A 22,960-nucleotide genomic window follows, 5' to 3' on the forward strand; every position below is an offset into this window, starting at 1 on the left:
TACATCTCAATCAAAGGACAGTACCATTTTTGCAGCCTAGTGTCCGCAGCACTGCACTGGGGCATTGGGTTCCATACCCAGACCACAGGGTAAGCATCCCCTTCTGTCCTCATTAGTAGCCAAATGTGAGAATGACATTTGACTAAAAAACTGACCACCTCTGGAGATGTTTTTTTCTGCCAAAAAGACTACTGAGATACTGCCTCAGCCTCTGAGCTATTTTAACATCAGACCCGTTTTTTTCACGTCCGTAAGTGTTCCTTTTGTCTTCTGAACTTCAGACCTTGGGGAAATTTATATTATCTCTTTTGCAGACAACATAAGCCATGTGTGTGCAGTGACTCCTGTTTTGTTTTCAGCTCTATCTCCACGTTTATTAATTTTCTGTCCAGAATTCCAAATCAAAAAACTGGTTCTGTGCCACGGTCATAAGTTAACATGTGGTCATCTGGATTTCGATTAACAGTGCAAATGTTTGACGTACCTTAAGCTTACAACCTGCTCCTTCTCATATGTGAAGTAGATCTTGTGAATCTTGGGTCAGCGATACTTAAAAATTGAGTCTTTTTTTTTTAAGTATATTTTGAAAAGTAACAAGTAGTGAAATATCAATGTACAATTTCCAGTACAGCCATATTAGTAGGATGGATAAGCATGCAGCTTTCCACTCTAGCAACAATCTTATTCATTCTATCCTTCCATTTTCTATTCTCACTTCATCCTGAGCAGGCTCACTGGGACATATTTATAGAAGGACAATCATAAAAGATGCTGCCTAGTCCCACTTCTGGTAAACAACAAAAGAAAACACCAAATGCTGATATGGTACATGAGGCATGTTGTTTTAAACTTTGACCTTTTTAATGAAAGCCCATATTCACTAAATTTTTAACAGTAAATTAAATAAATGGAATTTTTGTAGAATTTTGGGCCACTTTGAAAATATAAAATGTGGATGAAAAGTACAGATTTTTTATAAAGCGAAGCATGAGAAATGAAAATATTTTCTTCTATTGACAAATGTCTTGGTATTACAATAAACTCATATATTAAAAAAAAAAGATTTCCTCTAGATCACTGAAATAACATCCTTATACTGTATAGTAAACATTATTAATTATTTATATTGAACATCCTATAATCTAAATATAATGATAATCACTTATACAGGTACTGTACATGTTTTCATATGCTGCAGGACTCTGGTTCAAGTTGCTTGAAACACACTACTTCTGTTTTATGGTAAATGACAGTGCGCATATTATGATTTATTCTTAATCTTACGGAAATGTTTTAAAAAAATGTAACAAGTTTTTAACTCGTATGCTTTCACTTTGTTTGTAAAGAAATTTACAAAGAAGCAAAGTGTATATTAGAATGCCACGAAAATGCAGAACTGTGTAATACAACTTGCACAATAAGAAGTGACAGAAAAATATTGGGACACCGTTCACTTAAATCGACTTTTACATTGCGATGATTCCTACGACAAACTTAACAGTTTCACTACCAATAAATCCTGAATCTGGCTTTTAGACACGCTAAAAAAGAAAGCAACTATAAAACAAACTATAGCAGTAACAAGAAGTACTAATAGTTGAATGTTTTAGCATAAATATCACCTTGACTAAATAGGATTTTAAAGGCACTGGTTTCCTTGTAACTTTACCCAGCTAGTAAAATACATCACATGATATGTGCAAGAAGCTGACAACTTACCTGTTGGTCAAAATAATAGGTTTTGTAGTTAATCACGTTTTTTAATTCTGCGTTCGGAGAAAAGAAATTGTGACTGGACAAATGTGCCTGACTAAATGCTGCCAGCACTTCTACCGGAGTACAACAGATTAGTGAAATAAACTGTATAAATCTGAACTCGATCGAAAACACAGTTCTGGACGTTGATCCCATGGCTCGGAAGCTCACAAGAAGTTGAGTGGGTGATACAACGGGCGAAGCAATCTGCAACTTCTCTGTCTCATGACTTCCTGATTGGTATAACAGAGCAATCATTAAACTGGAATGTATGCTCCAGATTCATAACGCCTACAAAAAGGAAGGTGGCCCCAGCGTGCGAAATAGACGTTCCTTGATTCATAGATCAGTTAATAAAAATACATTATCTATTGTTGGGTACTGGTTTCCTTGTACTAAAAACATTCCGTGTTAAATGTCTTTAAACGGTAAATGAAGTAGTACATTTTTAAAAGTCCGCAGCTTTTAATATGTAAACTATTCCCGATCCGTTCTTTTAGTTAAGGAACAAAACATAATCGTAACTATAATATACAAGGAGGAATGAAAAAGGCATTTTTATTACATGAGACGTAAACACAACTCGAACAGGAAAAGCTTTTCATTTTATTTACGACAGAACATGCAGATATTTGATACTGTCGTAAAGAACACTAACCGTTGCTAAGTTACTTCGCGTTGTGGTAAAACCATAGATGTGAAGTAATGGTTAGATCGACACCTCCTCCCTCCCTGAAAACGAAAAGTCATAGCATTGTTCAGAAATTTTATGGAGATACATAATGAATAACACCCTGTAATAGTATTACAGTATTAGTATTATTCCGTATTAACTGAAACGCTTGTATTAAATATTCCCTCTTAACAGCTAATTATTGGTGTGTGTGGATGTGGATTCAAAACCTCGCGAGATCTGAGTAACGACCTATTGATGTGTTTGGGAAATTCGAATTAGTTTATCAGAAGAAAGAACGGTGGATGTCGTGTGAATGTGCCGTTAGTAAGTAAACATGAATTATGATTTTTACGATCACAGTACAAATCGAAAATACGAGATATTTATGTTTAACAAATTGAAAGGCTCGTATTTATTTGGAAATACATGCCTTCAAAAAGAGAAAAAAATGTCAGAGTTCACATAGCGCTACAACCTTCTTCTGTAATAAAACACTCTTTTTTCAGTTTTTAAGCACTTTATATTACTGTATGGCATTTCCTTTAACTCAACATGTTTATCTCCATTAATAAAATATATTTTGTAGATTATTTATTTTGGTTTACATTTTAAAATGAATTAAGCAGATTTTATTTGGTTTCATTTGTAACTTTTCTTTATGTAATGTAATTAAACAGCTGTTCCTTTTGTATTTGACTTTTATGCAGACAGTATGAATGGCTTCCCAGAGCACACTTGTTGGTTCAGTGCTATCACTACAAGATCATTGTTTTTTCTATCCATCTTGTCGGGAGTGTTTGTCACGTTTGATAGTAAATAAAAACAGGTAAGATACTCATTGGCAATGCAAAGTTTTTTTTTCATTCAAATTACATTTTGCCATGCAGCAAGATTTATGTTTAACTTTGTAATTATACTGAATAGTATAACATAAGGAGAAGAGCAAAATATTAAAGGGTCCAATTATTGCACACCCAAAGCCGTTGTCAACACCTTTATATATGGTTTGCTTAGATTTTTAATCCTTTGTCGTTTTCTTTCAGATTAATTTACAAACAGGCTTAGAATACACCAAAATATCACTTTATAAATACAGTGGTGTGAAAAACTATTTGCCCCCTTCCTGATTTCTTATTCTTTTGCATGTTTGTCACACAAAATGTTTCTGATCATCAAACACATTTAACCATTAGTCAAATATAACACAAGTAAACACAAAATGCAGTTTTTAAATGGTGGTGTTTATTATTTAGGGAGAAAAAAAATCCAAACCTACATGGCCCTGTGTGAAAAAGTAATTGCCCCCTGAACCTAATAACTGGTTGGGCCACCCTTAGCAGCAATAACTGCAATCAAGCGTTTGCGATAACTTGCAATGAGTCTTTTACAGCGCTCTGGACGAATTTTGGCCCACTCATCTTTGCAAAATTGTTGTAATTCAGCTTTATTTGAGGGTTTTCTAGCATGAACCGTCTTTTTAAGGTCATGCCATAGCATCTCAGTTGGATTCAGGTCAGGACTTTGACTAGGCCACTCCAAAGTCTTCATTTTGTTTTTCTTCAGCCATTCAGAGGTGGATTTGCTGGTGTGTTTTGGGTCATTGTCCTGTTGCAGCACCCAAGATCGCTTCAGCTTGAGTTGACGAACAGATGGCCGGACATTCTCCTTCAGGATTTTTTGGTAGACAGTAGAATTCATGGTTCCATCTATCACAGCAAGCCTTCCAGGTCCTGAAGCAGCAAAACAACCCCAGACCATCACACTACCACCACCATATTTTACTGTTGGTATGATGTTCTTTTTCTGAAATGCTGTGTTCCTTTTACGCCAGATGTAACGGGACATTTGCCTTCCAAAAAGTTCAACTTTTGTCTCATCAGTCCACAAGGTATTTTCCCAAAAGTCTTGACAATCATTGAGATGTTTCTTAGCAAAATTGAGACGAGCCCTAATGTTCTTTTTGCTTAACAGTGGTTTGCGTCTTGGACATCTGCCATGCAGGCCGTTTTTGCCCAGTCTTTTTCTTATGGTGGAGTCGTGAACACTGACCTTAATTGAGGCAAGTGAGGCCTGCAGTTCTTTAGACGTTGTCCTGGGGTCTTTTGTGACCTCTCGGATGAGTCGTCTCTGCGCTCTTGGGGTAATTTTGGTCGGCCGGCCACTCCTGGGAAGGTTCACCACTGTTCCATGTTTTTGCCATTTGTGGATAATGGCTCTCACTGTGGTTCGCTGGAGTCCCAAAGCTTTAGAAATGGCTTTATAACCTTTACCAGACTGATAGATCTCAATTACTTTTGTTCTCATTTGTTCCTGAATTTCTTTGGATCTTGGCATGATATCTAGCTTTTGAGGTGCTTTTGGTCTACTTCTCTGTGTCAGGCAGCTCCTATTTAAGTGATTTCTTGATTGAAACAGGTGTGGCAGTAATCAGGCCTGGGGATGGCTACGGAAATTGAACTTAGGTGTGATACACCACAGTTAGGTTATTTTTTAACAAGGGGGCAATTACTTTTTCACACAGGGCCATGTAGGTTTGGATTTTTTTTCTCCCTAAATAATAAACACCATCATTTAAAAACTGCATTTTGTGTTTACTTGTGTTATATTTGACTAATGGTTAAATGTGTTTGATGATCAGAAACATTTTGTGTGACAAACATGCAAAAGAATAAGAAATCAGGAAGGGGGCAAATAGTTTTTCACACCACTGTAACTGGTTAAGGAAATACCTTTGAGTTGCAGGATGCTGTTTATATTAGTGATTCCAAATAAATGAAAAGTGCCCTTATACTATTACAGCAGTTTAAGATATTTGAAGAGTTTGTCATAATTACAAAAACATAATACTGCTTGTTACAAAAGCAGGAAGGGAACTGGTTTGAAAATCAGTTTTTTTGAGCTGCAGTTAACTATGATGAGAAGTGTGCATGTGGTATGGAGATTCCATCGTGTTTATTTTTTTTTGTTAGTTAACAAAAATTCAGTCCTACTGCTAGGCAAAGAAAGTTTGTTTTTACATAAATAGAGCAGAATTTACCTGGTATCAGGTACCAGCTTTCTATGCAAATGGCAACTACCTTTGGTCAATTAATATGGAGCTTTCAATATGTGAAAAAAGCAACCAGTTTGTGAAACTACTTGTCACATGCGTTGAGTACCAAATTCAAGGCCATGCCTTCAACTTTATGAGAAAGAAATAAATAGTATTAACACAAAAGGGAACAAGAACTTCTGTGTATGTGTGAATATACATGTATGCACATGTTTTGTCTGAATAGATTTTCTTTTTAGTTGATCTTGTAATGACCAGATATAATAGCTGTTTTCATATTGTGGAATCTTGTAACTAAACTATGACAAAGGTTTCAAACAAAATAAATATTTAAACAAAACATTCATAAAGTTGTTAAACATGGTCATGCTTAACTTTATCAACTCTAAATGTGAAATTCACATGAATGTGTGTTAGACAATTTAATACACACACACATCTCTGTATTTTAATAAAAAAAATCCTGGGATGAGACTTTTTAGCCTGGGAACCAACAATTGCTCCGTCCTGGGTATGACGTTAATCTGCATTCATCCCTGAATGTAGGTCCTCCAACCTGCAGGAAAAAACTTGGGGGTTGGTGGCAGAATTGGCGCTCCCGCCACCATAAAAAACCTCACACTGTTCCACTCCATCTGAACTAGTGTGGTGCTGACATGTCACCTGTTGCATGGCTGCACTCGGGTCCTAATCTGGATCCTGTGTTGGTTTGTCGTGTGGTGGGTGCGGCAATGCGCTGTATCAGCGCGTGCTCCCAACAAGACGTTACTTTTTCAGAGAGATACTTTCATGTCCCGCGAGACTTTGTGCCAAGAGATTTAACCATGGCCAGGGCCGGAAATAAAAGACAAAGAGAGATGACAAAGTACAACATCGTAAAGAATTCAAAAACGTTGGTGCGATACACATGCAGAGCAGGTTAGAGATAATGAAAGTACTAAAATTCGAAAGTCTCAAAAAAATGATAGTAAAGATCACATTAGCGCAAACACACGGAAATTATTATTCGGTGAAATAACAGAAAAGTGAAAAGAGATTGAATATATTATTCAGATTTAAACTTTAAGTCAGAGACTTGTAGAACGTTTAATTCGTGTTGCCATCAGGGAAAAGTAGTGTTTCTTCCTAATGAAGAGGCGTATCCGCAAGAATCAAAAGATTTGTTGTTTTGGTGAAAGTGAAAACCACATACGCTAGCGGCAGAAACGTGAAGTGGCTGGTTCGTAGCGCCGGCCGGTGGTTTGCGAGCGAAGCCCCCTAGTGTATACATATATATACAATTCTCGGTACAGTCCTACACTTTTTGACTGATCTGGACCAAATTTTGCATAGTTGCTCTCTGGGAACGTATGGACAAGATAGACTGTTTAATTTGGACCCTGGGGGTCCCAGTGTTTTTTTCTCCCCTTTGTACTACAGTTTGCACACCAGTGCCATCTGCTGGATTAGACCTAGAGAAACATCCAAACAGACTGAACACAATACTACCTAGCTGATAATGTGACCAGAGCTTAGCATTACTTACTTACCCAGGCAATGTCTTTTGCTGCTTCTATCCACTGCAGTATTATTTGACGTAAATAAGAAAAACCAACAACCTTATGTCTGTGTAGGCTGATAGGAAAAGCCTAACTGAAACAGTGAGCCTAAAGAGGAGAATTGAAAGAGGGAAGAATTAGGGTTTAAGATTAGTAGCACTACACAGATCACCAGCTAACCAGCTCCCCACCATACACAAAGCAACTTTCCACTTTTCTGTATAGGAGCTGTATGATCCATTGAGCTGTGCCACAGAAAGTTCAGTTGAGACTAGAATAAGAAAGGCTTTCAAGAAGTATACAGAGAGATAATCAGGAGATTTCTTTTGAGAGACCTAAGATTTTATTTTGTGAAGATAGTACCCTGAAAAAATTTATCTCTGCTAGATTAAAGTCAGGGTAAGAGTAGAGAGGTCCAGAAGAGAGAATAGAGGCCAGGCCATTAGAAAAATTAGTCAGGAAAGTAAAGACTAAAGGAATATTCCAAAACATATAAAGTAAAGTGTTAAGATAATTTAATGGACACAAGTGGTTGATGGGATCAGCAGTCAAATGCATAGCATAAAGTTTCGAAGAGTGAGGTACAGGCGATTTACAAGTTGAAAGTGAGTGTGCTGATAATTTGGGTTTTAAAAGGATGCAGAGATATTGTTAAGATTAGCTTTCCATAGGATTGAGGGAAAAGAAGCAAGGTCACATTGCTAGACTGACAATAAATGTAGAGGTCTAGTTGATGCCTTATGTAGACTTGCACATAGGGATGCCTCTGTTTTAGAGTTTGGAGATAACAAGCAGGAAAAATTTTAAGGGGTTGTGGAACAAGTGAGAATTTCTTCAGAAATATGTCATCAAAGCAGTTTGATGTCTGAAATTAATTATTACATAAGCCTGAATGAAATTACTTGAATTAAAAATACTAATTATTCTTAGTTCGAGGCTTACATCATTAATGAATATTTGTTGCCAGTGATGACAAATTTTGTATCCTAGTAAATAACCTGTTTATTTCTTCACAGATGCTACTGCAGAAAATGTGGTTATTCTTGTGAAGTACACAATGTTTGTTACCGATACAGGCTATCCTTGGGAGCAGCAGATAAAAATGAGATTTTTGGTGTCACAGTTTTTGGCAGCTGCTTGGATCCTTACTTTGGTGTCACTGCAGGTTTTCTGCAAAGGTATATGATTTAATAACATTGTAGCATATGTGGTTACTTCATCTAAGTTAAGTGTGTTTTTTCTTTGCATCATCATTTTATAGACGCATCTTCTCAGTAAATACTGTAAAAATGATTAATCTACAAAATAAAAGAAGGTAGAAGAAAAATAATCCCTATACCTTTTGTTGAATAGATGTTTCCTCATATATTGGCATTATGAATGTATTGTGAATGACCGTATGCATTGACTAGGATTGTTTGGGTATACTAAGTTTGCCAAATTTATGCATCTTCACATAAAACAGGTCTTCAATTGTGATATACTGTATTTAAGTAATGATAAAAGCAGTGAAATCCTGGAGTTTTTTTTTCTCAGTTGTTATAAGTATTCTTAAGTACAGGAGAAATAATTGTGTTCAAGAACTTACAACATTTAACATAACATTTATATAATGCATTGGCAATTATACATTTTATATTGTGCACAAATATTTTAAGTGCTCTTATGACACATGTAGTTCTTCAAAACCCTAGACTATTGAAACCTGCATATTTTTCTTTCATAATATATTAACTCTAGATGTCTCCAAGTGAGTGCTGTTTTTCATCCATATATCTATCCATTTCTCAAACCTGCTTATCCTGAGCAGGGTTGCCATTTGTGTAATATTAGCTAATATTCCTCCATATGTTCACCAGTTTTGCTCTGAACTTGAAGGTACAATGGTAAAGCTTTACACATATACAGTAATCCCTCCTCCATCGCGGGGGTTGCGTTCCAGAACCCCCTGCGAAAGGTGAAAATCCGCGAAGTAGAAACCATATGTTCATATGGTTCTTTTTATATATTTTAAGCCCTTATAAACTCTCCCACACTATTATAAACATTTCCCACACAATTACACAGCATAAACCCTTTGTATTCTCTTAGATATTAGGTTAGATTCATTGAAATTATGTATGTAAACACAGTTTATATACAGTAAAACCTAAATATTATTTTAAAGATATCGAGCGTCTCCGATATCACATATGTTACAGCCATTATGACAGACAGGCCACCAGCAATAAATACGTACAATACAAGAAAAATTGTATACAGTAAAATGTGTGTACAGTGACACTAAACTATGTACATGTAATAAGTACTGTACGTAGATAATTAATTAGGGTTACTCGCCAACAATGACACGACGACTTGTCCTATAAAAATGAGTTTAATTTTACTGCACAACAAAGGAGAGCATTACAATTCTTCTAAAGGAGCCTCTTCAGGCGACTGTGTAGCACCGTCGTTGTTCTTCTTCCAGCACTCTTCAATCCAAATCCCTAAAGCAGATTCCATCCAGACTACTGCCTTATCACGTCCACTTGCAACTCGTTTTGCGTCCTGGTTAAAGGACACTGCGGCCGTAGATCTTATATTCTTTTCCTCCTTTTTAAATAAAAAGAATCGTGGACTCATTGATGCCGTAATGGTGTCCTGCATCGGTGTAGCTGTTCCCTTCCTTCCAACATATCCAAAACTTTTACCTTTTCTGCAATCATTTGCATCTTCTGTTGGCGCTTGGACACGGCCCCTGAAGCAGTAGCAGGAGCACGTTAATGCTGAATGAGTGAGATGAGACTTCCTGGTTAATGCAGCACTCCGTCGCTGAGCCAATCAGCACACAGGAACTTAACTGTGTGCTCTGATTAGGTAGCTTCTCAGTCATCCGCCAATAGCGTCCCTTGTATGAAATCAACTGGGCAAACCAACTGAGGAAGCATGTACCAGAAGTAAAAAGACCCATTGTCCGCAGAAACCCGTGAAGCAGCGAAAAATCCGCGTTACATATTTAGATATGCTTACATATAAAATCCGCGATAGAGTGAAGCTGCGAAAGTCGAAGCGCGATATAGCGAGGGATTACTGTAGTTAATACAAAGTTAGCTATATAACTAAAAGCTTTAACCTTTCTGTTGTCAATGTGATGTAATTACATTTTAAAAATTACTATTATAAGTTCTGTATAAAGGAGTAATCAGTTATGTGAAGTGTATTCACTTATTGAAGATTTTCATATTTACAGGTTTGTAGAAGATTTAAAGAACAATGCTGAAGAGGTTGACTATGATCGCCAACGCAGTTTGTTAATTCAAGCAGTGGAGTACTGTTTTATAGGAAGACATTTTATATTTGGAGTTAAGGTACCATAATTTATGGCATTTTGTATCAACTTTCATTTTACTTTATGTTTGCATGCAACATATCTTTCTGGTAATTGCTGTAACTAAATATATTTGATTATAAATAAATTATTTTTTCTATTACTTAGAAAGTTGAAGCTGGAAAACACTTTATACCTGTACCTTTTAATTGCGTCATCAAAGTAACGTCTTACAAAACTAGTATACTGCTATAAAGCTTTTTTCCTGTGTGTAAGTTAGGTAATTCATATAAATTCTTTGAAAAGAACCCCATTTAACCTCATTTCAAATGAATACGTCATCCTATTTATTTATTGGGTGGAGTGGTTCCACTGAGGCTAGGGATCTGCACCAGCAATCAGTAGGTTGCTGGTTCAAATCCTCTAATTGCCAGTAGTGATTACACTATGTTGGACCCTTGTGCAAGGCTCATAACCTGCAATTGTTCCATCTTGGGTATGACATTAACCTACATCCAGCCCTGCAAGCAGATCCTCCAACTTTGAAGAAAATATTTGGTGGTTGGTGGCAGGATTGCCACTCCAGCCACTGTTTATATATTTAAAAAAAAAAAAAAAAAAAAAACTCTGTTCCACTCCATTCCAACTAGTTGGGTGCTGAGTTGTCACCTGTTGCACAACTGCACTTGGGTCCTAATTTGGATCCTGAGGTGGTTGTTCGTGTGGCAGGTGCGGCAACACTCCTAACCTCTCCTTTCGTCACTGTTTATCATAATTGATAACAATAAATTTTAGTTCATATGGTATGATCTTTATCCGCATAACAATGTTTTAATGAAAAGTATCTTCAGAATATTTAAGGGTTAATTATAACTTCTAAAAATGGTTAATTATAACTTCCTCTAATAGTATTATAGCATCTGTTGCAAGTAAACTTGTTCTTGCATCACAAGATCAAATTCAGAAATGAATAACTAAAATAACAATAAGGAAGTGATTTGTCAGACTGATCACCTTTAGCTTGAAATAAAATAATTGTGTGATATCCCCTGTGGAAGCCAATATACTGTATTTTAAAATATTATTGTTCATTTAGTAGTGGAAGATATTTTTAAAATCTTAGGCTTTTCAGATGAAATAGAAAACACGCTGTCCTTAGAGTAACATTTCACCCTTGCAAATTACGTACTGTATGTATATGGTTGTGGTGCACTGAACACTGTGTTGTTTGGAAGCTACAGCTTAAATATACTGTACTTTAAAGGTAGACTTTTTGATGTGATCATTGTACAGGGTGAGCCAAAATGAAGTACCACATCAAGGTCATTGTGCAAGGGTAGAGGCAGCCAAGTGAATTGGGGTGCGGGTCCTTTGATAGAAGATGTATTCGGGGGCGCTGATCTCCCTGTGCAGCAATGTTGGATGGCCTTCATGTTTGCATCATCATGCTCTGTGCAATTTCTTCTTGTGGGGCTATCTCAAGTTGAAGGTATACACACACTAACCTCAAAACCTTGAAGTCCTCAAGGATGCTGTTTGCCACAAAATCACCGCCATTCCACTTGAAATGGGCGAACAGGTCATGCAAGCGTTTAGAAATCGCCTCGAAGAGTGTATCACTAACGATGGCCACCACCTTGAAGACGTAATTTTTAAAACAGTGACAAAAATCTATTTTGTATACCCTTTCTTGTGTTGTAATGAAATGTATTTTATCTTGTAGCGTTTTTGTAGAATAAACATTTGAAATGTGGTACTTCTTTTTTTGGCTCACCCTATATATGTATATTATTTAATTTTTTTTTAATTCCCGAGAAAGTGGTAGTAGCAAGGGAAATTTAGTAATTTTAGGTTGCATTTCAAAATCATCTACTAATGTTTCTAAATCCACTTTACAGATTCACTTATTTCTCTGACAAATATGATTTTATTTGAATTTCTGGGTTTCAAGTCAGCAAGACTAGTAGCCGCTTCCTGTTTACCCATCTATTTATGTTCAATTCAAAATACTTTAATTTTTGTCTACCTTCAAGCAGCTGACCTATCTAGGAATATTTTATGACATACTTACCTTGCTTTGAAACATATCATTCACATAGTTATCCAGAAGCTGCTTTTATAGATTTTATTTGGCTATTTATAGATTAATACAACATATAAATACTGCTGTACACCTCCTTAATTATATAATTTTATCTTTTTTTTTTTCTTCAGACTCATTATTTCAGGCATGCAAAATAAAGCTCTAGCAATCCGTGAAGACCGCATGATAATTTCCTTGCCAGTTGTAAAGTCATATTTAAAGACATTCTTCTACTTTTAAAATGAGAATGCAGTTAAACTATTTTTTAGCAGGTCTTATCAAGTTCCCTGTTATCTTCAGTGTATACTTTAAAAAATTAGTTATCCACCGTGATGTTACTATGGTCTCTGTTCAGGTTGATATCATATCTATTAAGACATAGGTGATTTTATTTGCACATTCCTGCTTATAAGGTAAACAACAACTGAATTGCATAAAATGAAGACCAAAGGACAGCAATAAGAACATTCATACACAGCTACTTTACATACTGTCCATATACAATTTTGTAAATCCTGTTGCAATCTTGCAGGGATAGTTTCAACTTAGCTTAAGCCTGGATCTTTTCGTGGACATTAATAAATACTTCTGAAATCAGCTTTCTGTGGTGAGATTTTCTAAGACAAAGTGAATAAGAGCTTTGTTTTTGAGTGTAAATATATGTACCATGCATGTGTGTGTGATACTTTATATATAAAGTCTTGTGTGTGTGTAAATATACATATAAAAGTTTGAGAAGATCAAAAACAGTTTTCAAGAAGTGTCATTTGCAGAAGTTGAAAAGTTTCTGGCTGCTTTAAAACGAGCAACTTGTATTCTTGAGTCAATTGCCTAATTTTTTTACTGTAACAAAAACATAATTAATGCATCCCTATTTAGTGGGATAGTCTCAGTAGTTCTTAATCAGACAACTTTTATGTAAAGCTTTGGAGAAGTTAGGTCTTGCAAATTTATAAATATTCACGAGTATGACTGTCATGAAAATTTAGTCCACATTTTATAAACATTTTAGCAGCAACACAGCTATTGTATAATTGGAGATACATTTTTTTTCCATGACTACTTGTCCAAAGTAAAGTGTCTGATGTATTGGACTATTCTGTGTTTCAGAGGTGGAAAATAACCAGTTCTTCAGGCATCTCTGACATTCTGAATAAATTATATCAATAGTTAAAATGTGGTATGTTGTTGCTTAGTCTCTTGATTAAGTTGTTTACTTTTAATTTTCATTTTTATATTGATGACACCCTAATACAGTATATGTTTCTTTTAAATCAGAACTTGCATCTGGAATTTCTCCTTTTTAACCAAAAGTACTGTACAAAATTAACATTTATTCTGTTTGTTGTAGACTTGCTTCCCAGCAACAGCTAAAGATAGTTCTATTTTTTTCTCGTACTATTAATAAGAGATCACCTGACATTAGTACTATGAGGTGTAATCTAAGAATTATTTAAAAATTAACACTTTTAAAGCATATTTCAAAAACAAGATTTAATACTGCATTTTACTATTTATGTAATAGCTCAGTTGTGACCATTCCTACCACCTTTACCTCAAGACAAACTGTAAAAGTTTCAGGGAATTAATGAAATTGTTGCCATACTATTTTCTAGGTTGCTGTTTATATTGGGTTGTGTTACTGGACTACCCATATTAAAAACTTTAGCATTGTTCATGGGTGAAGTTGTAGTGAATTGTGATTTTCAAATTGCATTTAATATTTTTGAAATTCAAATAAGTTTAGCACTTTGGTTTTAAAAAAATAATGCATGAGTTAAGAAAATATCTATATAATCTGCTAGAAGTATATTTTAACATCTGTCATTGTTATATAAAGTTCAAATTTAATACATACATTTTTCTTTTTGCAGTTGTCCCCAAGTCAAACCAAGGCAGACCCTTTAAATTCAGAAACCACTTCACAGACTTTGTTCAACAGACATGGATATAATAGGCAGCTTATTGCTTATTATTTTTCTGTGCCAAACACTTCTTTATTTGGCTGCACTGTAATGAGCTATTTTAAGGAGCTCCTGCAGTCATTTAATGTTGGCCATTTTATCAGTGATTCACAACTCCCAGGAACTTGTTCACATACATCAGAAATAGACAATTGCAACTCATTTAACAGCTTAGGAAGCTATTTGACAATATGTGGAGAGTCACAGGAAGCATGTAGTCTTTTGAGTCAATCTGAAGGACCTTTACAGCAGGCACATGAAATTATCACTTCTTCATTAGACTGTCATTGCAAAATGAATCTGGATGGTTCTATTATAAATTGTTCACTCTGGGATAAGAAATCACCGCAGGTAAATTCTTTGAAAAGTCTACAAAAATACAAATGCAACCACACAAGGTGCTGCCTTGATTCGTGGTATTCCTCTGATTTGCAAGTGGTAGATGAAGACTGCCAAAGAAAAAAGAAAAATGTTTTCAGGATGTGTGAAGGAACTTCTGCATGTTTTGCTGAGGAAAAAATGCCTTTTTTAAGGGACAGATTTGGACAGGAGAACTCACTGTTATCCAACAAAGAGAGTCTGGCTTTCAGACAATCACCTTGTTTTAAATCAAGTACATTGGAAAGACATCATGAAGCTACTGAAAAAAACAAAGAATGTGATTTGAATGATGCTCAAAATATTATTAAGATTAAAAGAAAAAAAAATGATAATACTTCGTGGAAATGGCCAAATCTCTCTTTCTCAGAAAACATTGAGTTTATGAATGAATTTAAAAGGAATGACAAGATATCACATGAGAGTACTGAAGCAAAAAACATTAAAGAATTTGTGGATATTAGAAATATAGACCCTATAAGTGATCATATTACAAAACGTTACACATTCCAGAATATGACTAACTGTGGTAATGTTAAATCTTTTCAACAACCAGTCACCAATTCTTTCAGTGGTACAAGCAAAGAAAATTCCGTATCAACTGGAGACAAACAAAAAGGCAACAGCAGTGTTAAAATATTGAGCACCGTCGAACATGTAAATGAAGTGAAGATACCATTTTTAAAGAAGCAGCTACCCACATTTAAGAGCTCTAAGAACTGTAATGATGGAAATATTTCTGACTGCATGATCAATAGGGTATGTTTTATAAACAAATGCCAGACACCACAAGCCATTTATAATAACTTAGATAATCTGTACATGTACAATGCTTCAGCTGATCTCTTTAGTAGTGTGGACAGTGCTTGCATTAAATATGAAGAAGTGAAATTGACAGAGTCAACAGATTTAAAACCAGAAAATTGTTCTTTGTTTGTCAATGAACTTGATTTAGCTGTTAAAAATGATGTAAAGCTTAATTTTAATTTTCTTCAGACACTACCCACCAGTGTTAAAGATATGTTTCATCAGGAAATGGACAAAGAAAGTTGTGACTCTGATCCAGATTTGTGTGACTGGCAAAATTTTGTTCCTTGTTCACAGTCAACTCCTGTTCTGAAGCATGCCAGTTCTAAAAGAAATTCCATCGTTCACCTGTCATTTTCAAGTTCTCAACTCAAGCTTGGAAATCACCCACAAAAAAGGAAAACTCTCAAATATCTCCCCCTAAAACAAAATTTTCACTGGAAAAGTAAAAAGAAACTTCAGAAAAAGAAAAACTTGATCAATTCTTTTTTAACCAGACATTCACAAACATTTGATAATTCTGAAAGTTTCAGGGGTGATAAAGTGATGAGTAATGAATTCTGCAAAAATCAACTTAAAAGAGATGGCAAAAGAGCTGATAGTTCTGTCATCACCTACAATGATAATTCTGCTGTTACTTTGCATAACAATGATGAACATAATCGGCACAATACTTCTGGATACATGTCTGAAGACCTTTTTGGTGAAAGTTCAAAGACACCATTCACCTAAAGACAAATTATTTCTTGCTGTTTATTTAAATGTAGAAAATTAGCATTATTATATCACATAACAGTGAAAGTACTGTTTTTATAATTTATGCTATTTTAACAGAATTATTCTGACATTAGTATCAAGAAGAGCTATACTGTACTTCAAAGATGTAATGGAATCTTGAGCTTATCTTTTAACTGAATTAATAAGGTATTTTGAGGTATGAAAAGATTAACTTTGTTTCTGGGTGTTAAACTAAAAAAAATCAGTCTGGTTAATACAGTTGTATAAAGCTTAACAGTTGTACATTTATGTTTATATAAAATAACTACAAAATTTTATTTCAATTATCTATTTGTATACTGTGTATCTGAAACAAAGCACATTTGTTAAAAGTAAACTAATTTTGTCTTATCATATGCACATTGGAAAACAATGAAAAGGTAACATGGAAAATGTGTTTTTTTTAAGTGAAAATTATGATAAAAGCATTTCCTAATTTATTTCATAAGCCCTTCTCCTTTTTTGTTGTCTATATCACTTAATTGTAGTGCAGATTACTGTGGTAACAGGCTGAGCTGAGATAGCTAGCTTTTATGGGATTCCTAGGCACTCCAGGGATATCCAAGAAAAGTAATTCCTGATGTTTGTCCCGAACGGGGCCTACTATATGTACCATTTCAATAAAATGTAGTCGATTATCCTGTACTGTCTTAACTTACACCCCTATCACCAAACGTGACCCCAGCATAGAAGCATTTTACCTACAAGAATGTTCTGTTACCTTTCATGTCTCCTGACTGTGGAAGAGTATGAAAATGGATATTGTCAAACACGTACTGTAAATGTTTTGTTAGATTGAGGAATTGCACTCTATTCACCTATACTGCCTAGCGTATATGCTTACAGTGTTGCTGCAGCCGCCACATTAATATTTGTAATTTCATGATCTCTTCTCCATTTGCATTAAACTGCATCACCAGAGGTCGTTGTTATCCCCTCTATTAGGGAAGAACCATGTCCACCATATTAGGATCAATTCCACCAATCAAGGGCAAAGCATTGTTTTTTCATTCACTGCCTTGTAAATAATTTTGAAAGGCACTTGCTTCTTGCCACACCCAATTTTATAGGAAAATATTGACCATCAACATTTGAATAACCCCCTTTTAGACATTGATACATTTTACAGGAGACAACTGATGTTCCATTTATTGATTTACTGTTGTGAAGAGCATCAACAAATTGGTTTCTACAAATCAATTTAGAGAAAGAGATGTCATTCTACAAATGATTTAGAGAAAGTCCATTCATTTATGCAGTATTTATTTATATTAAGATGATTGACTGGCACTAAGAAAAGAAATCACATCACTCCTGTTTTAGGATTCATTTTAAACTGCTACTTTTTGTTTTTTGATGCCTTTAATGGCTTGGCCCCTTCTTATATTGTTGACTTGCTCTGCCCCCTGTCAACCACCCGTTCATTAAGGTCATCAAGTCAACTATTATTAAATGTGTCTCGATCCCAGTTAAAATGCAAGTAGCTGCCCCAAGATTGTGGAACCGGTTACTTCTCAATATTGAACCTGCTCCTTATATTACGGTTTTTATAATCTAGACTCAAAACAAACCTTTTTATTAGCTTTCCAAGTTTATCTAGATGCATCTTTTTCATACTTTTGCTTTTTTGTCTGTGCTAATGATGATATGGTTTGTAACTTTGTTTTTTATATGCATGGCAGTTTGGTTAACACAAAGTCATTTTTAAATTTGCTTTATTAACTCTTTGAGGGCTGAATATTTTTTCCAAAAAACATAGTTTTCTGAAAAGCAGTGGCTTCACACAGAAATCAAAATAAAATGTCTGTTGTTGCATGCTGTGGCTGCCAGTTTGCCAAGAATGTGCGGCAGGCTTGCTGCCAGGCTGTCTTGTGTGGCTGGGGCAGCAGCAGCGGTCACTGCACATTGCAATATGGTTTCTACCTCTTATCATTGTTAAGTGGCAGTCCACCCAGGTGAACAGTGGATAGGTGTGTTAGCTACTTGAACCTGTTCAGCAACACGAATAGCTGGGGACCAGTCAGCTGAAGCCTGAACCTCACATTCGTCTTCGATCACTTGTATCCAAATCGTAGTCCGACAAGTCATAGTCCAGTTCAGAGAGAACAGGCAAACCGTTGTCCCAGGAGTATTCTGCTTTAACCGTCCGCTTTGATCTCTCACCAGGTGTCAGGGCCATTTTTGTCATTGTGTATGCTCATTGCTACTCATGGGAGTGCAGGAAATCTCAGTCAAAACCAACTAAAACATAATGGTTGGTTTTGTCACAGTTTACATTTGATTACTATCGTCAACTTCTCCTTTTGACAAAAGTCGATATCAGCCCTGAAAGAGTTAATAAAAAAAAAATGCTTGATTGTTTGCTAATACATGAGATCTGGCTTTCTCCCAGGCAATTATGTAATATTCTAGATCCAAAAAGGCTGGTTCCTTCAACAAAGTCCAGTGAACTCAAGTTTGTCCACCACTCAGCAGGCACTGCACTCAATCCTTATCTTTTGGCTTGAGCACACACAACTTGTGAACTGTAGCTGACTAAGCCAAGCTGGTCTTCCAGTCACTACAAATGTCTATTAGTGTTAATTTCTGAGCTTAACTACTGTATGTAATGATGTGCGTCTTGTATGAGAAGCTTGTTAAGTAAGGTATTTGTATATATCCATGCATCCATCCATTTTCCAACCCGCTGAATCCAAACACAGGGTCACGGGGGTCTGCTGGAGCCAATCCCAGCCAACACAGGGCACAAGGCAGGAACCAATCCCGGGCAGGGTGCCAACCCACCGCAGGACACACACAAACACACCCACACACCAAGCACACACTAGGGACAATTTAGAATCGCCAATCCACCTAACCAGCATGTCTTTGGACTGTGGGAGGAAACCGGAGTGCCCGGAGGAAACCCACGCAGACACGGGGAGAACATGCAAACTCCACGCAGGGAGGGCCCGGGAAGCGAACCTGGGCCCCCAGGTCTCCCAACTGCGAGGCAGCAGCGCTACCCACTGCGCCACCGTGCCACCCGGTATTTGTATATAGATTATACAAAATTGCATGCAAATTATTGCATATTATCTGTAGTATTATAACCTTCTCAAAACTGCCTAATCTACAAGAATTTCCAGAGCCTATCCCAGCATCACTGGGTGTAAGACTGTAGCCAGTGCTAGAAGGGCGCTCTCACACACACACACATACACACTTAGCATTTCCAAAAAAACCTAACAATGTTTTGGGGCTATACAAAAAAACAATATTACCATATATTTATAAAAATACTTACTCTTAATAAGTTAATTGAAAGTTGATTTATATTAAAGTCTAAAAGTCTTAATAGATTCTAATGTGGATCTGTTCTGCATAGCTGGAATTGAAGCCAATAAATAATTTACATCAAAACAAAATTGTCCCTCATTTTGGTATTTAACCAAATATTTCTTCCAGTTCTGATGTAAAATATTTATTCTTTATTGCTTCCAAGTCCATAAATTATACATATTACTAAACCCAAACCAGGGAACTCTTAATTCCACATTCATTTTTACACATTTTCTGTTCATAGTACAAGAAAATAATATAAACAGCCACTGTTATTTATCACATTTATTCATACACAGTGTAAGCATTTTTAATATTTAGTAAAACTGTCGGCAAATACAAAAAAGACACAAAATATTAAAATTGTACATTCAGTCTCATTTCCCAAGAGAGAAAATACATTCTGGTCACTGTTTTACTAAGCTATTCCTTCATAAGCGACGTAAAATGTCCAAGTATAATTAACAAAGAAATATTCACATTGTCGTATACTTGAAATATACAATTAGTAAAACTGCCTCTCTTCTTCAGTCTGAAAATTTATCTGGTCAATGTAGTGAATCTTTAAAGTATGTAACCTTTTGACTGGTGTACACCTAGCTTTTATTATACTGATTAAGAAAGTCCGTGGACCAGAATTCCTTACATTAGCCAAGCATTCAACCTGACAAATTAAAATGCTTCCACATTTTAAATTGTTTAAAAAGTGTAATATTCAAAGAAAAATTAACAATTATGAATGACTTTCAATCTAATTTAGAACAATTTTAAATATTGGGATGCAACTTACTATTAAAATTGATCTTGGTATTTGTAATAGAGCTTATCATTAAATGTAATATGACTTAAATGGTCTCATTGTAAACTACAAAAATTAATACAAATAGTTTGTGAATAAAATCATCTAACAGCAAAACATACAAAATACAATAGCAAATATGGACCCATTTACAAATGTATTAGTTTAAGGTTTGTTTTTTTACTGTTTATCAAATGTATTGTACTTGATAATTCACTTTCAGCAAGACTTTGTTTTGATTCACATCAAACAGATGCACTAGCACACTCTACACCTTCCACAGGCCTATATCAGTGAATATGATTATAATCAAATTGAATCATTTGATGTACAAACATTTGGAAAGCAGCCCATGATGTAAATAAAATGAGCAAAGATAATGAAATTCTGAACAAACAAGAAAGTCTCCTTCGGTGCTTAAACGCAGTTCTTCCTAAAACTGAGAACAGTAAATGTGTGCACTGTGTCCTAAAGCAAGTACAGCTCTATGACAAAAACAAAATACCATAATTACATTTGTATTTTTTACAGCAAAATGATATAGAAAGGAAATGAAATGTTATACACTGAAGAGGTAATTCAGTAATTATATCCATAACATGGTTTTCAAAAACAATGATAAAGCAGCAAGAATATGGCTTGTAATACAATTGCCAGAGTTATGGTAAACCGTAGAACAAAAAAAAAATACTGTCTATAAAATTATATTTACGATAAAACAATTGTAAATTACAAACAAATACGTAGATACATACAACACTGATATTTCAAAACAGCATCTGTTGTGTTATTGCATCAAATAGAGTTAGAGGCGATATCTGAAAATTCTCATACTATAAAATTAAACTCCTTATTTATAGTGCTCACATATGTATTATTGTGTTTTAACATGGATATAGCCACATAAGATTTTTGTTTAAACTTTAAGTACAGACTACATATTATTTAAGCAATCATCGTTTCATATAATTTCCTTTAACATGTGTTTAAATATTAAAAATTAGAACACACAAAAACAAATTGAACTAGTGCCAAAAATGCAATTTCAGTAAACTTGAAAATCAGAATGTAACATACCAATGTTATAGTCTGTTTTGCTATTGTGAAACATAAAGGAACATTAATATCAGTGTCAGCTGACTGCTGTCCATGACAGAAAAGTCCTACTTTGTGTCATTTTGTTTACAGTGTGCCGAGTCATGCAGAATTTGCCATATAATGGTGAAGAGCTTTACAAAGGGCAAAGTAAACGTAACCGGAAAGGCCATCTTAGACAACCCAACAAGACTAGTAAGTTCACTGTACAAAACTGTTTGGAATAGATTATTAATTTGTAACAAATTTCAAAAGATTTTTTGTCTCTTGGATTCAAGTAATTTAGTGATTTACTAGCTTTGAAACCCCATGAAAAATTTTGGTTTGTTTAAAAATACACAGAAAAAACGCAATGTATTCACAACAGATTGTGTTCATTACTTAATCTGTAGTGTGTGTCAGTTTTAGTTTTTGAGCAAGCATTGCTGACAATATAAAATGAAGGAACGTTTCTGTTTGTTACTGATTTCTGCAATCACACCTTTCACAACATGAAGTTGGAAAGCTTTTGAAAATCACAAAGGATTTTGTAAAGTAAGAAAATATTTTTTAAACAAACTGTTATATCCCAGTAAAACAGTATTTCGGTGTGTTTGACAGCTTAGATGCTTACTATGACAACATACATAAAAGCCTATCTTAATTCTCATGAACGATACCTCAGTAACCGTTCCATTTTCCCTTTGTAAGCCACAGTGATTTCCTGGGTGAAAAGGTTAAAAAAAAAAAAAACCACAACACACCCACACACAACTTCCAACAGTCCTCAAGGCTGAGTGGACGAACAGAAGCATGAACTATTCTCTTTTTTCAAACTTCCAAGAGAAATAAGCTTCTTGTGATGAGGAAAGTGTGCTACTCCTAGAGAGTTCATAGCTTTAATTAAAACTGCAGCAGTTCAAATAGCTGATAGTCTTTCCCTCTCCTGGTAAAGGAGATGCTACATTGTTGAGTAGCATGTTTTGTTTTGCTTCACTGATTAACTCACAGGCTAAGTCCAGAAAAAGTTTTTCAACGTTGTCGGACTCTTTGGCAGAGGTCTCCAAGTAGTGCATGCTTTGAGTTTCTGCAAATTCTTCAGCCTTCTGTCTGGAAACTTCTCTTTTCTCAGCCAGATCAATCTTGTTTCCTGTTTTAAAAAAAGGTAATCATTGCTTTAAAAACAATTATGTAATTTTTGCTAAATTAGGTAAAATTGCAAGTAATGCTACAGAAATATAATTGTGTATCACGTTTCTTGGCCTACTGATTTTACATGTCCTGTACTCTTAACATTAATTTTAAACCTTTGTTTAGATTTCTGTGTTCTGATTCAAACTGTGCACTTTCCACACAAAAGTTTGGGATTTATGAAAGAAAACTTGGTGCGTATATTTACAGCAACTCTGACCCATGCATATTCAAC

At 35.2% G+C, this 22,960-nt stretch overlaps 3 protein-coding genes across 3 annotated transcripts in view; 1 reads left to right on the plus strand and 2 right to left on the minus strand.

Annotated features, from left to right (window-relative positions):
• The window catches only part of prcp (prolylcarboxypeptidase (angiotensinase C)), a 47,165-nt gene extending 44,903 nt beyond the window's left edge, over positions 1-2,262 (minus strand). Inside the window, exon 1 of the mRNA XM_028800311.2 lies at positions 1,720-2,262. Within this exon, the coding sequence (XP_028656144.1) occupies positions 1,720-2,013 (294 nt within the window). The 5' untranslated portion in view covers positions 2,014-2,262. The remainder of the gene's footprint in view (positions 1-1,719) is intronic.
• A 146-nt stretch (positions 2,263-2,408) lies between these two features.
• Positions 2,409-16,707, plus strand: ddias (DNA damage-induced apoptosis suppressor). Its single transcript, XM_028800308.2, has 5 exons — positions 2,409-2,755; positions 3,139-3,257; positions 8,038-8,199; positions 10,254-10,371; positions 14,289-16,707. The coding sequence occupies exons 2-5, from the start codon at positions 3,148-3,150 to the stop codon at positions 16,293-16,295; spliced, it is 2,397 nt and encodes a 798-aa protein (XP_028656141.2). The 5' UTR covers positions 2,409-2,755; positions 3,139-3,147; the 3' UTR covers positions 16,296-16,707.
• A 3,224-nt stretch (positions 16,708-19,931) lies between these two features.
• rab30 (RAB30, member RAS oncogene family) overlaps positions 19,932-22,960 on the minus strand; it is a 46,066-nt gene continuing 43,037 nt past the window's right edge. Inside the window, exon 5 of the mRNA XM_028800312.2 lies at positions 19,932-22,684. Coding sequence (XP_028656145.1) covers positions 22,434-22,684 — 251 coding nt within the window. The 3' untranslated portion in view covers positions 19,932-22,433. The remainder of the gene's footprint in view (positions 22,685-22,960) is intronic.

This window comes from Erpetoichthys calabaricus, chromosome 4 (assembly GCF_900747795.2).
Source record: "Erpetoichthys calabaricus chromosome 4, fErpCal1.3, whole genome shotgun sequence".
In the NCBI taxonomy this organism is placed as follows: domain Eukaryota; kingdom Metazoa; phylum Chordata; class Cladistia; order Polypteriformes; family Polypteridae; genus Erpetoichthys; species Erpetoichthys calabaricus.